At 40.8% G+C, this 16,082-nt stretch overlaps 1 protein-coding gene across 1 annotated transcript in view; it reads left to right on the top strand.

Annotated features, from left to right (window-relative positions):
* The first annotated feature begins 769 nt into the window (after window positions 1-769).
* LOC103736550 (olfactory receptor 1J4-like) overlaps window positions 770-16,082 on the top strand; it is a 25,700-nt gene continuing 10,387 nt past the window's right edge. The window contains 1 exon segment of the mRNA XM_008836059.2: window positions 770-1,266. Coding sequence (XP_008834281.2) covers window positions 770-1,266 — 497 coding nt within the window.

Below are 16,082 nucleotides of genomic sequence, written 5' to 3' on the forward strand. Positions count from 1 at the left end.
GAAGTACAATGAAAAGATCAAGCTTCTAGTCATTGTTGCTGTTAGGGATTTAATAACTATCACCATGGTCCAAGTTTTGAGTCCATACATCTGCAGAGACTGTGAAATTCCAGGAGGTTAGTGAGTTTTTTAATGTCCTAACTGGGTCTGGCTAATCACTCTTCACTCTTCTGTATGTCTGAGTTCCTGGATTTTGATAATGGATTTTCTGCTGAAATTGTCCTACTGTAGTAATGAATGTGGCCGAATATGGCCATGTGTAAGGATCTGCTCTAAGATCATTACTTGTATTAACGTAGATTTCCAACAAATTTTTATAAGTAGATAACATTGTTATGCTTTATAGAAGGAACTCAATCAATGGCACGTGGAAAGTGGCCCAGGAAACTGAAGAAGTAGATCTCTGAACCAGGGCCCATCTCAGCCTCCTGGTGGGAAGGCTGTACCTCTTGTTCAATATTCTATGAAATGATTATTTCCAGTGCTCCAACAAGGAATTTTATTATCTGTTTTGAGTGCTGAAAACACTGCTTAGATGATGTGTTAGTAAGTGAACAAATTTGCATTCTTTCTTAAAGGCATCTCGTTAGCACTGGAAATGTCCTCGGTCTGTTTAGTATAAGCCCAATGTGAGATTCAGACTAAAAATTGTGGAGTTTGTCAGAATTTGGATGCAGTCCCCTAAAAATGCATGCATATTATATCTACCTGGTGAGAATCTCAGGTTTCTGATATTTTCTTCTCCTTCATTCCCAGCAGGACAAGGAAGATGAGGAGGGGGAACCAGAGCAGTGTGTCTGAGTTCATCCTCCTGGGTCTCCCCATCCAGCCAGAGCAGCAGGGCATCTTCTTCACCCTGTTCCTGGCCATGTACCTGACCACAGTGCTGGGGAACCTGCTCATCATCCTGCTCATCAGGCTGGACTCTCGCCTCCACACCCCCATGTACTTCTTCCTGTGCCACCTGGCCTTCTCTGACATCTCCTTATCATCTGTCACCATCCCAAAGATGCTCAGCAACATGCAGACTCAAGACCTGTCCATCCCTTATAAGGGGTGCATCTCTCAATTGTATTTTTTCTTGTTTTTTGCAGCTGTTGACAATTTCCTTCTTGTAGTGATGGCATATGACAGATATGTGGCCATCTGCCACCCACTGCACTACATGTTCATCATGCGAGAGGAGCTGTGTGACTTATTGGTGGCTGGATCTTGGTTCCTCTCTTGTTTGCCAGCCCTGCTACATACCCTGCTCTTTTACCGCCTGTCCTTCTGTGAAAACACTATCCCCCACTTTTTCTGTGATCTCAATGAACTCCTGAAGTTGTCTTGCTCAGATATCTCACTCAATGAGCTAGTCATCTTCACTGGTGGTGGAATATTGACTCTGCTGCCATTGGGTACTATTGTGGCCTCTTATATGTGTATTAGTTTTACTGTCCTAAAGGTCCCCTCCATGAAGAAATTCTGTAAAGTGATATCCACCTGTGGCTCACACCTCTTCTTGGTGTTTTTGTATTATGGGACTCCTGCAATGATTTATTTCTTTCCTTCCTCAAATAATTCCCACATTAAGGATCTAATTTCTGCACTAATATTTACAGAGGTAACACCCATGTTAAACCCCTTCATCTATAGCCTGAGGAACAAGGACATGGGATTGGCTCTGGGAATACTTTGTAGAAGAGTTATTTGAGCCAAGTGAGAGTTATGTGCTCATGTTCTTACTTACCCTAGAGATGCTTCCAGAGATATTCCCTTGAAATTGTGTAGCTGAATAGAGTAAATTGCAAAAATGACCACACTAGGCTACACTTTTCAATTTTGGTGTTTATTTCCCACTCTGTGAATATGTGTAGATTTTGTAACTTGATTACTAGTTTTTTTGGAAAATTGTATGAAATTTTCATGTTTAGAAGAACTTTGTCCCTGCTTTCTTTGTGTGTCGCAGGCACCTGATTCCTCCCAGGGCCTGCTGTGAAGAACTGATTACAGAGAGTTAGTGAAGGAGGGAGGGTCTTCTGGCCTGCATCTTGGGATGGAAGTCACAAGCTGCCAAAATGCTTAGAGGCAGAAATGGAGGAAAAGATGGCCCCAGCTTCTCACCCATGTGGAAGCGAGAGGGGGGCAACAATTTGTAATTATGAAGTTTTCACATAAGTTATCATACAAGTTAATCTAAGGTAGTCTGAATGAAGAGGGAAGGCTATAAGAAGTGCAGAAGGGATGCTCCAGCTAGCACTTCGCCAGCTCAAGTAGACCTAAGGAGAGAGTTTAAGGCATTGACGAGTCCCAGTTGAGGTTATCTGAATTGAGCCAAGTCTAGATGTGCCATCCCTCTTAATGTGGTTCCAGGGAAAATTGCCAGACTGCAGAATTATTATATGAGCTACCATTTAAATCACTGTGTTTGGGGATTATTATGTGTCATAAGATATCTGATGCAGTGAATTCCTGTCAATGATAAGCTCAGAAATTTTCCTTTATTCTGTCTTCCCTACTCCTTTTTTGATCCTCTGGTTTGTCTTCCTTCCCTGTCTTCTAGATCTCACTGACTACAAGACATAGAAGGTCATGTATATGCAATTTCCCATGATCTTAGCCTTAGCTGTTTCTACTGCACCATGGTATTCTACCCTGCCCTTTTTAGTCAAGTGTAAAAGTCAAATTTACAAACATTGTCTCACCTACCTATAGATACATTAAAAACTTGTCATGATATCAAAATATATAGTCCTCCTATTTCTGAAGGAAAATATCTCATCAGAAATGCGTGTTTATTTATAAAAAATTTTGAGCTTTTGTACATATTATATAACAGCTCTTAATCCAGTTTAGATCCCCTCTGCCATCCATGCTTCGCACCCTTCAGTGGACCTCATGTATTAAAAAATCAGGGCTGAATTTATGAAACAAAAACAAACAAACAAATGAACAGACATAAAAGAATTAAGGAAACAAGTGGATTCTTCCTTTACAACTTTTTGAACCACAGGGTTTGTATTTTTAATGCCATAATTATAATATGTTGTGGAAAAAAACTTTTTTGCTAATGCATATTGTGTTCTAAATGCCTCTTGTGTTTGAATGTGTTTCTTTCTCTAATTTGAGAGAGTTTCCATTGAGCAGATTCTCTATGCTTCAGTGTTGTTCCTCAGCTAAAGGAACGTGTAGGTTTGGCTCTTCCTTATATCCCAGAAGTCATGGACCTTGGGGTCATGATGCTTATTGATTTATTTATAGTTATTTGAAATATCTTGATAATCAAATCCTTATACTCTTTCTTTCTGTTTATTCTTTTTCGTGAGTGAGTCTTGGTGTTGCTTTTTGGTTTTTTTTTTTTTTTGAATGTATATTTTTTGTCCATTTTATACAAAACATCTTAAATACCTTTATAACCCCTCTCACATCCACACCACATCGCCCTCCTCCCACCGGACTTCATGTATTGTATTATATCGTTTAAGGCTTATCAAATCAAGTTTGCGAATCCAGATATCCATCAGTGCAATTTCATTCATTGGGGTTTAGTCTGCCTATCTAGAGCCACTCCCTGAAAGAAGACCAACTATTCCTCATCCAAGATTAATTAGTTGGCAGTAGTTCTTCGACTAAGGTTGGGGCCTACTGCCCATAATACCTAGTTCTATACCAGGTTTTTGTCTTATTGAATTTGAATGCTGGCACCACTGCCATAAGTTCATAAGGGAAGTTTGCAGAGGCCTGGAAGACTGTGTATCCTTATGTTCATGCACCAATCCTGGATTTTGGCCCTCTCTTCTGCAATGGTCCCTGAGCTATAGATTGGTGAGATTTAATGTAGGAGTCCTACCCAGGTACGCACTCTCTGCAGTCTTTTATTCTTTACATGTTGTCCCATTGTGGCCTTCTGTGTGCATCTCGCTCTGTTGTATGAGGAATGTTCACTGGTGAAAGTTAAGACATGCATTGGTTCCCTCCACCTCCTGTTTTACTATGTTCCGTGAGACTTGGGCATAGATATTCCACTGTAGATATGTTGTTTAGGGCTGGGGATTCCTCAGACACATATTCTCTGTGTGGCCAGTCATGAAACTCTGTAGTGGTCTCCATCTGTTGTAAAAAGAAGATTCTCTGAAGAGTGGTGAATAGTATACTTGTCTGAAGGCTGTATAACAAGAAACAAAGTGCCAGACAGGAGAAACTTCCCTTCCAGTTGTTGGTCAGGGTAATCCAAGAGACTCCCAAAATAACACAGCCTATTGCCACAGCCCTTCATTGTCTCTCATAACTTGAAGGTAAGTCCTTATCAATGAAGACAAGACTTACTTCAGACACAGGACTTGGAACAATGGAGCTGGAAGTGACCTGGAAGCCTCCTCCATGAAGACTAGCTCATATAGTTCTGGAGGATTATAGGAAACTGCTGAGAGAAAAGCAATTAACAGTCCAACCCCAGCTTCAAAGTCTAACAAACACAACAATGACCAGCACACAAATTATAGTGGTGTAAAATGGCACTTTTATCTTGGGAGGAAGCAATGGTTATCTGACTGTTCTTAAAGCTCTCTGATTGGGAGGGAACTCATGTATGGCACTGTGAACACAATCAAAGACACATGGTTGCAGAGGTCATAGATCCTAGGGGAAAATCTGTCTGTCACATCCTTAGATAAACATGATTTTTTTTTACTGTATGCTAAATATGCATTTTTATAATTACAGACATCTTGATTCTCTTTGTGGTATATCTAAGTTTCAAATCTTTCCCTGCATCCTTTCACTTCCTCTGTGAATTTCTGAAGTATTTCCTCCATTTCTCTCTTTGGAATAGCATCTACTTTTCTTTTTCTTTTTTTAAAAATATGTACAAAATCTTTCTTGAGAATTTCATACATGTATATAAAGTGTTTTGATCAAATCCATGCTCACTTCCTCCCCTCCAACATTCCCCCCTCTTAAGAGGTAACCCTAAAATCTTTTTAAGGATTACCTACAAGCTCCCAAATATTTTTGACATTTTTAGCCTTGGAACAGAATATGTTGCTCTGAACATACTCTAAAGGGTTTGCCAAAATTGCCAATGGAGGAATAGGGACACAGACCTCTCTGGCTTCTTCCATGCTGAACAAGGTAGGAGGATGAGGCAATTGGAGTATCCCTTCAGTGGCTCTATCTACAAGACTCACAAATTGCATAACTCTTGTCTCTAAGAGGAGAAGAAAGTCCTTGAATCGTGAATAGGAGATGTGAAGGAGAAGTCAAGGCAAGAGTAATTAGCACTATAAGTTCTACACATGGAACTAGAAAAAAGAACAGTGCAATTTTCAAATGTTCATATGAGAGTCCTTTGGAGTTTCTTGACAAGGGCTTCCAAAAGCATCCCTCAATTTTGTTCTTCTTCATTTTTCTTTTGTCTTCCAAGGCTGGACTAGTTGGCTGAGAAGAGTGCCTGGATACTCAGGTGAGGGTCCAGTGACCCTGCTTGGCACTCCTTTAATGAATGAGCACAACCATCAATAAGCTTAATTTTGAATATATTTAGCAATTAGGCTCAGCCAAAGTTGTGATGATGGTAGCTATTTCATGCAGAGGGGACTGCTGTATAATATCTTATTAAAAGGACCTAGAATTTAAAAGGATTTGGTGCTAGGAGCCACATATGAGGGAGAACATACATTGTTTGTTTTTCTGAGTCTGTGTTACTTCATTTAGTATAACAGTTTCTAGATCCATCCATTTATCTGCAAATTTCATTATTTCGTCTTTCTTTACCGCTGAATAGAACTCCATTGTATACACATTCCACATTTTTGTTAATCATTCGTCAGTTGAGGGACACTTTGTTTTCTTCCATCTCTTAGCTATTGTGAAAAGAGCAGCAATAAACATGGTTGCACATGTGTCTCCACAACAGGATGAGTCCTTGGGTATAAGCCAAGGTATGGTACAAAAGGGTCATGTGGTAGGTTCATTTTTAGTTTTTTAAGCGTTCTCTAAAATGTTATCCATAAAGGCTACACACGTTTGCAGTCCGACCAGCAGTGAATGAGTATTCCCCTTTCTCCACGTCCTTGCCAGCATTTGGTATCATTTGTTCTCTTGACCCTAGCCAGTCTGATTGGGGTAAGGTGATACCTTAGAGTGGTTTTAATTTTCATTTCCCAAATTAATAACGATGTTGAACACTTTTTGAGATATTTCTTAGCCATCTTTATTTTTTCCTTTGAGAACTCGCTGTTTAGATCTTCAGCCCATCTTTTAATTAGGTCATTTGTTTCTCGATTCTTTGTTTTCTGAGTTATTTATATATTCTGGATGTTAAACCTTTGTCAGATGTGTCAGTGGTCAAGATTTTTTTCCCACTCTGTGGGTTTTCTCCTCACTTTTTTGATTGTTTCTTTTGCTATACAGAAGTTTTTTTAGTTTAATGAGGTCCCACATATTGATTTCTGACCTGAGCAACTTCTGTCTGATTTAGAAAATCCTTTCCTACACCTATATCTCATAAGTTATTGCCAGTATTTTCTTCTAATAGAATCAGGGTTTCCAGTTTCACATTGAGGTCTTTGATCCATTCGGAGTTGACTTTTGTGCAAGGTGAAAGATAAGGATCTAGTTTCATTCTTCTACAGGTAGAGATCCAGTTTTGCCAGCACCATTTGTTGAAGATGCTGTCTTTCCTGCATTGTGTGTTCTTGGTACCTTTGTCAAATATCAGGTGGCTGAAAATGCATGTACTCAGGTTTGGATATTCAATGATATTCCATTGATCTATGTGTCTGTGTTTGCACCAGTACCATGCTGTTTTTATGGCTATGGCTCTGTAGTATACTTTGAGATCTGGTATAGTAATCTCTGAGCATTGCTTTTTGTGCTTAGGGTTGCTTTGGCTATCCAGGGTCTTTTGTTCCTCCGTATGAATTTAAGAAAGCATTTTTCTAATTCTATGAAATATGTCACAGGGATTTTGATTAGGACTGCATGGAATCTATATATTCCTATTGATAGGATGGTCATTTTAACAATATTAATTCTTCCAATACAGGAACATGGGAGGTCCTTCCATCTTCTAGTGTCTTCTTCAATCTCTTTAATGATTTAAAATTTTCATTGTAGAGATATTTGGTGTGTTACGTCAGATTTAGTCCAAGATATTTTAATGTTTTTGCAGCAACTGTGAATGGGAGCATTTCTTTGTGTTCTTTTTCCAGTTGCTTATTATTGATATACAGAAATACAACTGATTTTTGTAGATTGATTTTATAACCTGACCCTATACTGAAAGTGTTGATCACTTCTAGGATTTTTCTGGTTGAACCTTTAGTATCATTATGTATAGTATCACATCATCTACAAAAAGTGATAGTTTGACCTCTTTTCCAATTAGTACTCCTTTAATTTCCTCCTCCTGTCTTATTGCTCTACCAAAAGTTTCAAGCACTATGTTCAAAAGGCGTGGAGATATGGACATCCTTGCCTGATTCCTGATTTTAATGGGAATGCTTCCAGTTTTTCTCCATTTAAAATGATATTGGCCATGGTTTGTTGTATATAGCTTTAATTTTATTGAGGTATGTTCCCTCCATTCCAATTCCATCTAGGACTTTCAACATAAATGCATGTTGAATTTTGTCAAAGGCTTTCTCTGCATCTATTGAGCTGACCATGTGGTTCTTGTCTTTGAGCCCATTTATATGGTTTATGATGTTTATTGACTTATGTATATTGAACCGTCCCTGCATCTCTGGGATAAAGCCGACACGATCATGGTGGATGATCTTTTTGAAATCTGTCTGTATGTGGTTTGTAAGTATCTTGTTGAGAATTTTTGCATCTATGTTCATTAAGGATATTGGTCTGTGGTTTTCTTTTTTGTTGTGTCTTTACCTGGTTTGGGTATTAGTGTGAAGCTGGCTTCATAGAAGGAATTTGGAAGTTCTCCTTCTGTATCATTTTGAATGATTTAAGTAGTATTAGTTGGAGGTCTTCTTTAAATGTCTAGTAGAATTCTGCTGTAAATCCATGTGGGCCTGGGCTTTTTTAGTTGTGAGGCTTTGTGTTACTGTTTCAAATTCTTTGTATGTTGTGGGTCTGTTTATACTGTTGATCTCGGTGTAAAATTGGAGGTTCCCATGATTTCAGAAATCCATCCATTTGTTTTAGATTTTCAGATTTAGTAGCGTATAGATTTTAAAAATATTCCCTTATAATGGTTTTGATCTTTTGGGTGTCTATTGTGATGATTCTCCTTTCATCTCTGGTTTTGTTGATTTGGATTTGCACTTTCTTTCTTTTGGTTAACTGGGCTAAGGGTCTGTCTATCTTGTTTAGCTTTTTAAAGAACCAGATCCTAGATTCATTGACCCTTTATATTGTTTTGTTTTGTTTTTTGTATTTCATCAATTTCTGCTCTGATTTTTGTCATTTCCTCTCTTCTGCTGGGTTTCTGTTTCATTTGTTCTTGCCTTTCCATTGCCTTGAGTTGCAGTTTTAGGTCATTTATTTGGACTCTTTCCCATTTTTAAATGTAGGCACTTAGATCTATAAACTTCCATCTTATGACTGCCTTAATGTGTCCCAGAGATTGAGTTGTGTTGTAGTGTCCTTTCCGTTGAATTCCAGGAATTCTTTTATTTCTTTCTTAATTTCTCCTTTGACCCCCTGTCCTGGTTTGTTTCTTCATTGCTGTGACAAAACACTCTGACCACTACCAACTTGGGGAGGAAAGGGTTTATTCAGCTTACATCTACCAGGTCGCAGTTCATCAGGGAGCCCAAGGTAGGAACTCAGGGCCTGAACCTGGAGGCAGGAGCTGGAACACAGGCCGTGGAGGAAGCTGCTTACTGGCTTGCTCTCCTGGCCCCTGCTCAGCCTGCTTTCTTATGCAAGATAGGCCCACCTGCCCAGGAGTGGCACCACCCACAGTGGGCTGGGCCCTCCCACATCATTCATCAAGAAGATGCCCCTCAGACATGGCCACAGGCCAGTCCAATAGAGGCAATTCCCCAATGGAGGCTCCTTCAACCCAGGTGCATCAAGTCAACACTAAAGCTATACAGCACACCCACTCATTGTTTAGGAGTGTGTTGTTCAATCACCACGAGTTTGTGTAGTGACTAGGACTCTGTCTAGTGTTGATTTTGAGGTTTATTGCATTATGGTCTGATTGAACGCATGGAATTATTTCAGTATTTTTGTATTTTCTGAGGTGTATTTTGTGGCCCAGTGTGTGGTAAATCTTTGAAAAAGTTCCATGAGGTGCTGAGTATAAAATGTATTCTTTGGTGTTTGGGTGGAATATTCAAAAGATGTCTGTTAGGTCTGTTTGTTTGATGTATGGTATCATTTAATTCAGATGTCTCTCTGTTTAATCTTTGTCCTATTGACCTATCTAATGGAGACAGTGGGGTACTGAAGTCCCCTACTATTACTGAGTTGGGGTTAATCTGTGTCTTAAAACCCTGTAGTGTTGTTTTTATTAATTTGGATTTACCAGAATTTGGTGCGTATGTGTTAAGTATTGTAATATCTTCTTGGTTAATGACGCTCCTTATCTCTTTGGATTAATTTTACTTTGAAGTCTATTTTGTCAGATATTAGAATTACAACCCCTGCTTGCTTCTTAGTGCCATTGCGTGGAATATTCTTTTCCATCCTTTTACCTTAAGGTAGCTCCTGTCCTTGAAAGTAAGATGAGTTTCTTGCAGATAGAAAAGAGTTGGATTTTGTTTCTTAATCCATTTATTTAGCCAGTGTCTTATGTCTGAGGAGTTCAGTCTGTTGATATTTAAGGTTGTTATTGAAAGGTGTGTATTGGTTGCCATCATTTTGATTGCTGTTTGTGTTCTCTGTGTGACTTTGTGTTTCCTATGTTATATCTTTGTTGCCCCTAGGGTATAGTTGTTTCTCTCTCTGCTCTCTGTATTGCTTCAATTGTTCCTTGAAGGGCTGGTTTTGTTGACATTTATTTTTTTCAGGCTATTCATGTCATGAAAGACTTTTCTTTCCTCCTCAACTATAATAGATATTTTTGCCTGGTATAGTATTCTGGGATGGCCTCTATTATCATGTAGACCTGGAAATACCTTGGTCCAGGCTCTTCCAGCTGTCATAGTTTGCATTGATAAGTCACCTGTAATTCTGATGGGCTTTCCTTTATATGTAACTTGTTTTCTTTTGCTGCTTTCAGTATTCTCTTTGTACTACACATTTAGTTTTTTTATTATGATATGTCATGGGGAGTTTCTTTTCTGATCCTATCTATTTGGTGTTCTGTGTGCTTCCTGTATTTGTATGGGGATGTCTTTCCTTAATTTTGAGAAATTCTCTTCTGCAATCCTGTTTAAGATCTGGTCAACACCATTAACCTGAAATTCTTCCCTTTCCTCTATTCCTATGATCCGTAGATTTGGTCTTTTCATGGTGTCCACATCTCTTGCATATTCTATTCCTGTATTTTTTTTAAACTTTTCATACTCTTTGCTTGACTGGTCCAATTCTCCAACTTTATACTTCAGTGTTGATATTCTTTTATCCATTTCATTCATTCTAGTGGTGAGGCTCTCACCTGTTATTTCAAGGCTTATTGAGTTTTTCACTTCCTTCTTCATTTCTCCCTGAGTTTTCTTCAATGTTTCTTCCTCTTTTGTGAACTCATTCAGAAGTTTATCCTTATCTTCTTTTAGCTCTTTGATTTGTTTCTTCATGTGTTCATTAAATTCATTGAATTCCTTGATGATGTTTATGATTGTTCTTTGAAATTCAGTGTGCTGGGTTATCTCTAGGCGCTTCCCCTTGTAGAACTCTTCTACAGAATTGGTGGGGTTTGGTGGGACATAGTGTTTTGGCTTTCCATTTTATTATTCTTTCATTGTGGTTTTGGCATGTGAATTTTTTTGTTGTTTATGATTCTGATATGAGAATTAAGTTGAACTCTGCTTCTGTTTGTATTTTCTGGGTGCCTAGATACTTTCTTAATTGTTTATGTAAAGCTGGTTGGTACAGGGTTCGGGTTCTCTCAGGTTTATCTTGGAGGGAACTGATGGCTTCAGATCAGCTGTTTAGGGGTACCTACAGAAGCCCAATTCAGGTTCCAGTCAAGTACACTCAGTCTTCCTTCACCATGTGGAGGCAGGATCTAGGCTTTCTCAGGCAGTCCTGAGTGTTGTCAACCCTATTGCAGAGGGAGGCCAGAGGGGGGCCAGAACTTGGTACTCTTTTGTGGTCTCCTGAGATCCCAGCCTAAGCCTACCAAAGCCAGATCTTCCCTGTGTCCTTTGGATGGGGCCTCACAAAATTCCAGGTAGGGTATGGTATGGTGCAATTAACGGAAGCAAACCACCACGTGGAGGCAGGATCCAGGGGCTATGAGACTGTCATTGGGTTCTCAGGCCCTCTGATAGTTGTAGTCCAGAGGGAAGCCTGAACCCAGCATTCTCTGGCAGTCTGCTGAGTTCCCATCCGCTAGGCCGATGGAGGTCCGAACCCACCCTCTCAGTCTGTCTGCTAGGATCTCAGCCCTAGCCAACCAAAGCCAGATCTCTCTGGGGGCCTTGGGAGGGGCCTCACAAATTGCCAGGTACGGGGATGCTATGGCGCAATTAAGGGAAGCTCACCACCACGTGGAGGCAGGATCTGGGGCCTGTAAGGCTGTCCCCTGGGTTCTCAGGCCCTCTGGTATTTGGAGGCCAGAGGGATGCCAGAACCGGCCACTCTCTGGCAGTCTACTGAGCTCTGAGCAGCTACCCTGATGGAGGAAGTCCAAACCCACTCTCTCAGGAGTCTGCTAGGATCTCAGCCTTCACATCTACCTTTCTTATTCAGTCTCTTCACAGGCTCTCACAGAGGCAGCCTTTAGTCTACTATCTTACCTAAAACCATAGATTGTTATGTTTTATGAAATTTTTTATATCAGAATTCTTTTACACCTACAGAAAAGTTACAAAATTTTATATCACTTTGCCATAAAACATCATCATGTTTTCTCTTCTGTTAGCATCTTACTTTTCCAGTAAAGAACTGTAACTTGTACAGGAGTACATAAACTCCAAGTGTTTGCAGATCTTACTGTTTATTTTCACCACATGGGGCCCAAATACCCAAACTGCAGTGGCCACCATCTCCCAGATTGGAATTACTGACTGCTGGGTTAATGCACGAGGTGGTTTGAATCAGTCCAAATAAGACTCCACAAGAGCACCTGGAATATGTGGGAAAGTCAGGCAGCACTGAAGCCCTGAAGCCTCATGGACTGAGTTTCTTTAGTTGGTATTATTGGCTAATTTCTCTCATATGTACTTTCTTATCTTTGGTCAGAATGAAGCATAGTTGTGGGCAAACATACTTTTCCCCTGATAGTCTCATCTCAATTGTTTTGAGTCATGGTCTCCCTGTAGCCCCAGGTGGCATGGAATTCACTCTATAGACCAGTTTTGCCTCAATTTCAGTAAAACTCACCTGCCTCTTTGTCCCAAGTGCTGGGATCAAAGGCCAGTGCCACCTTCCCTGATTTCATCTAATTTTTGTTATTATCTTAGCTCAAGTTACCTGTCACAATAAGTAGTCCCCAACCTCCTCATGGGATCAGATTGAATGTCCTCTCATGAAGGTTTCCAAACTGTGAGGAGGATTGTCTATGTTTAGCTTACCTACAACTACTTTATTTATGATTTTTATTTTATGTGTATGATTGTGCTGCCTGCTTGTACGTAAGTGCACCCATGTAGGAGAAAGCCTGCAGAGGTCAGAAGAGGGCTTTGGATTTTATGGCACGCGCGGTCTCACGGGGATCAGTCCCCTGGTCTCAGCCGCGCGCCCTGGAAGAAGGCAGGTCTGGCCCCGCGGGCTTCTCTGTGTCTCTGTGGGTCTCTGTTGCTGGAGCGTTGTCCAGCCGTGTCTCCGCCCTGATTTCACCCGTGTACTTTCTTCAATATGTGAGTTTCACCGGCCGCTAGAACACACGGGAAAGTACGAGGCGGCTGAAGCTGGGATCCGCGAGTCGGTGACGGAGGAATGCTGCCTCCGGAGAGGCTGGATCAGTAGTTAGACGCGGGACTCTGCTTAGTCCATGTTACAGCTTTATTAAGTGTTCAGCTCCTAGCTCCTAGTGATCCAGCTCTCTATCATTGAGAGAAGACTGGGATATTTTATACTGTAGGGGCAGTGGTAAAAGCTATAGCAGATAGGTATTTTGGGGATGCCTCATTTGCGTGTGGAAATGGGCCCCAGCCAGGCTGTCAGACTGTCAGACTGCTTGAAAAATCACAGGAAAGCATGGTACTCCTAGAGCCAGAGGCCATGTTTATGTTGGGGCATTGGTGGGCACTTCAAAAGGTGAGTCAGGAGGATGCTAGGAAAAGCACTCTATTGTTAAAAGGAGTCCATGCATTTACGCCGAGCCCGTGGGCTATCCGGTCATGGAGGAACTTCTACTTCACACAGCAGGGGTCCCCAACATCTCCCCCTCTTTGATTTAAATATGAAGAAGTGCCATCATCAGCCTTAAGGGCCAACTCATTTCATCTCGGGAAAATCCAAAGTTTGATAACTGACCATGACCTGTTTCCTGTAGTGATTTTTAGCAAATGGCAGTAACTGTCAGCAAAGCAATCTTAAAAACAGTGAGCAAGCACAATACACAGTATTATCAGAGGGCAATAAGGAATAGGAGCCATGCAAAACAAGGGATTGCTAAGTAGATTACAAAGTTTTGAGAGTGTTAACATTGGTTTCAACAACATTTGATTCATTTACAGAGAAATAGTATCTTTCCAAATATCATATAGTCCCTATGTTTAACAGTTATTAAGCCCAATGTTCTTTTGTTGTGAAGCACAGTTCTGGTGAGAGAGCTCATTTGTTATTGGAGAAAACTCCAGGCTGTCAGTCACGAATGTCACTGCTTGGTTCAGCTTGTTGTCATGGCAACGCCTCCAGCATCGCCAAAGGCAGGATCAGGTGTAGCTTGTCGCCATGGCAATGCCTCCAGCATCCAGTGTAAGTTCGGTCTCTGCCAGCAGGGGGGAGAAGATTTTTTCTCTGCTAGCAGCTCCTGGGATGCAATTATTATTATACAAAAGGTGGACAAAGAGAAATTAACACAGCGATGTATGCTGTACTGGGGAAGCTTGCTGCTGAAAATGTTACTGAATGGTTAGTTGTTTGAACCCACTTAGATGAGAGTCAGTGAAGTCTTTTCCTGTTCCTGGGTAGAGAAGGGTGGTAGCTGGTACTGCTATCAGTAAAAGGCCTATTGTTGGATGCACACAAAAGAAAGCAATTAGACATTGGGGTAGGTGGGAAGAAAGTTAAACTTGTTCTAGGACACAGTTGATCTTATTTGGTCCTCTGTCTTTCCTGTAGAATAATATTATGAGTTAGCACAGACTTGGAAGCTGTTGAGAGACATGAAAGTTAGCTGTGGGGAACCTAGAGAATGCACCTGAGTAGAATTTTGTTATTACTTCAATGCTGCAGCGATTGTCCCATGGATTTGATTTTTTCCTTGAAAAATAATATCTCTAGAACATGGTATTAGGGAGAGTGGGGGCTGTCTGAAGCGTGCGTGCTAAGCAGGGTAAAGACAGCCATGAGAATGACAGAGAAGGAAGCTCCAGGGGGACATCTCTGGTGTGCAGTTTCCACTAGGTCATGGATCTCTCTCCACGTGATCCGGTGTGGCTTTGGATGTCGTCTCTGTCTCTTTTTTTCTTTGTCTCTGTCAGGGTCATGCGAGCCATTTTCTTCATCGGCGGGGAGGTGTCGGACATTTCTAGCTGGAATTCAGATGGGCTTTGGTTGATTCTGTGGGAAAACACAAGCAAATCCTCTCCCTGTGGTCAGCAATGGATCTGGTCCTTTCCAGAGTCCACCAAAGGGGTCTCTCCATCTGACCATGATGGGTGGTACTGGGTGTGTTTGAGCCCAGTGTCGGGTGATGGGCAGAGCATCTGTCCCTCTATATACATTAAGTACATTAAGGGTGAACAAGGCTAATGTTAATTGAATATTTGGAGAATATGTTGTTTGAGCCTGTCTTTTTAATTGGTCCTTTAAGGTTTTGTGACCTTTCCACAATGGTTTGTCCCTGTGGGTTGTAAGGGATGCCAGTGTGATGGGTGATTTTCCACGCTTCACAAAAATTTTTAAATGAGGAGCTGGTAAATGCTGGGCCATTGTCTGTCTTTAATTGTGCAGGGAGGCCCATAATGGCAAAGGATGAAAGCATATGATTTATTAGCTTTTTTGAACCTTCACCATTCTGAGCAGTAGCCCAGAGAAGGTGTGAGTAAGTGTCTATAGTTACAAATACATATTTCTGTCTGCCGAATTGGGGGACATGAGTTACATCGATCTGCCAGAGGGCATTAGATTTTAATCCTCTAGGGTTGACGCCCAGTTGTTGTATAGCAGGAGTATGTATTAATGGTGCACAAGAAGAGCAGGTTCTAAGAATATGCTTAAGCTGCTTGAGAGGAATGTGGGGAAACCTGAGATGAAGCCCTTGTGAATTAATATGAGTGGCACGGTGGAGGTTTTGGGCATCTGTTATGCTGGCAGGTTAAAGTTCCAGCGGTGGCTACTTTATCTGCTATGGCATTTCCTTCAGTAAGAGGTCCTGGGAGAGAGGAGTGGGAACTGATATGCTGGACAAATAATGGAGCCACCCATTTTTGTAACAGTGTGGAAATTTTAATTAGCAGAGGTGAGATGGGGTTGCCATCTATTTTAATAAAGGAATGACCTAGCCATGGGAGTAAATTAACAGCATAGATGCTGTCAGAATAAAAGTTGAAGGGTTTATCCATCTTATTAAGAGCCATATAGATAGCAAAGAGCTCTTTAAATTGTGGGGATTTATCAGATAGAGTTTGAAAATATATCATAGGTTGGTCATTAGGGGAGTCATATATGACCAATGCAGCCCCTTTTTTTCCTCCATCTGTAAAAGCTTTAATAGTTTCTTTTATGGGTTTATGGCAGAAGAGCTGAGGTGGGAGCCAGCGAAATACTGGAATAACTGACACCCATTTATCTTTGGGATAGTGATTATCAATTTGTCCTGGGAAGCCTATTAAGCTAATCGCAAAAGAGGAATGATG

This window comes from Nannospalax galili, unplaced genomic scaffold (assembly GCF_000622305.1).
Source record: "Nannospalax galili isolate Female #2095 unplaced genomic scaffold, S.galili_v1.0 scaffold1198, whole genome shotgun sequence".
In the NCBI taxonomy this organism is placed as follows: domain Eukaryota; kingdom Metazoa; phylum Chordata; class Mammalia; order Rodentia; family Spalacidae; genus Nannospalax; species Nannospalax galili.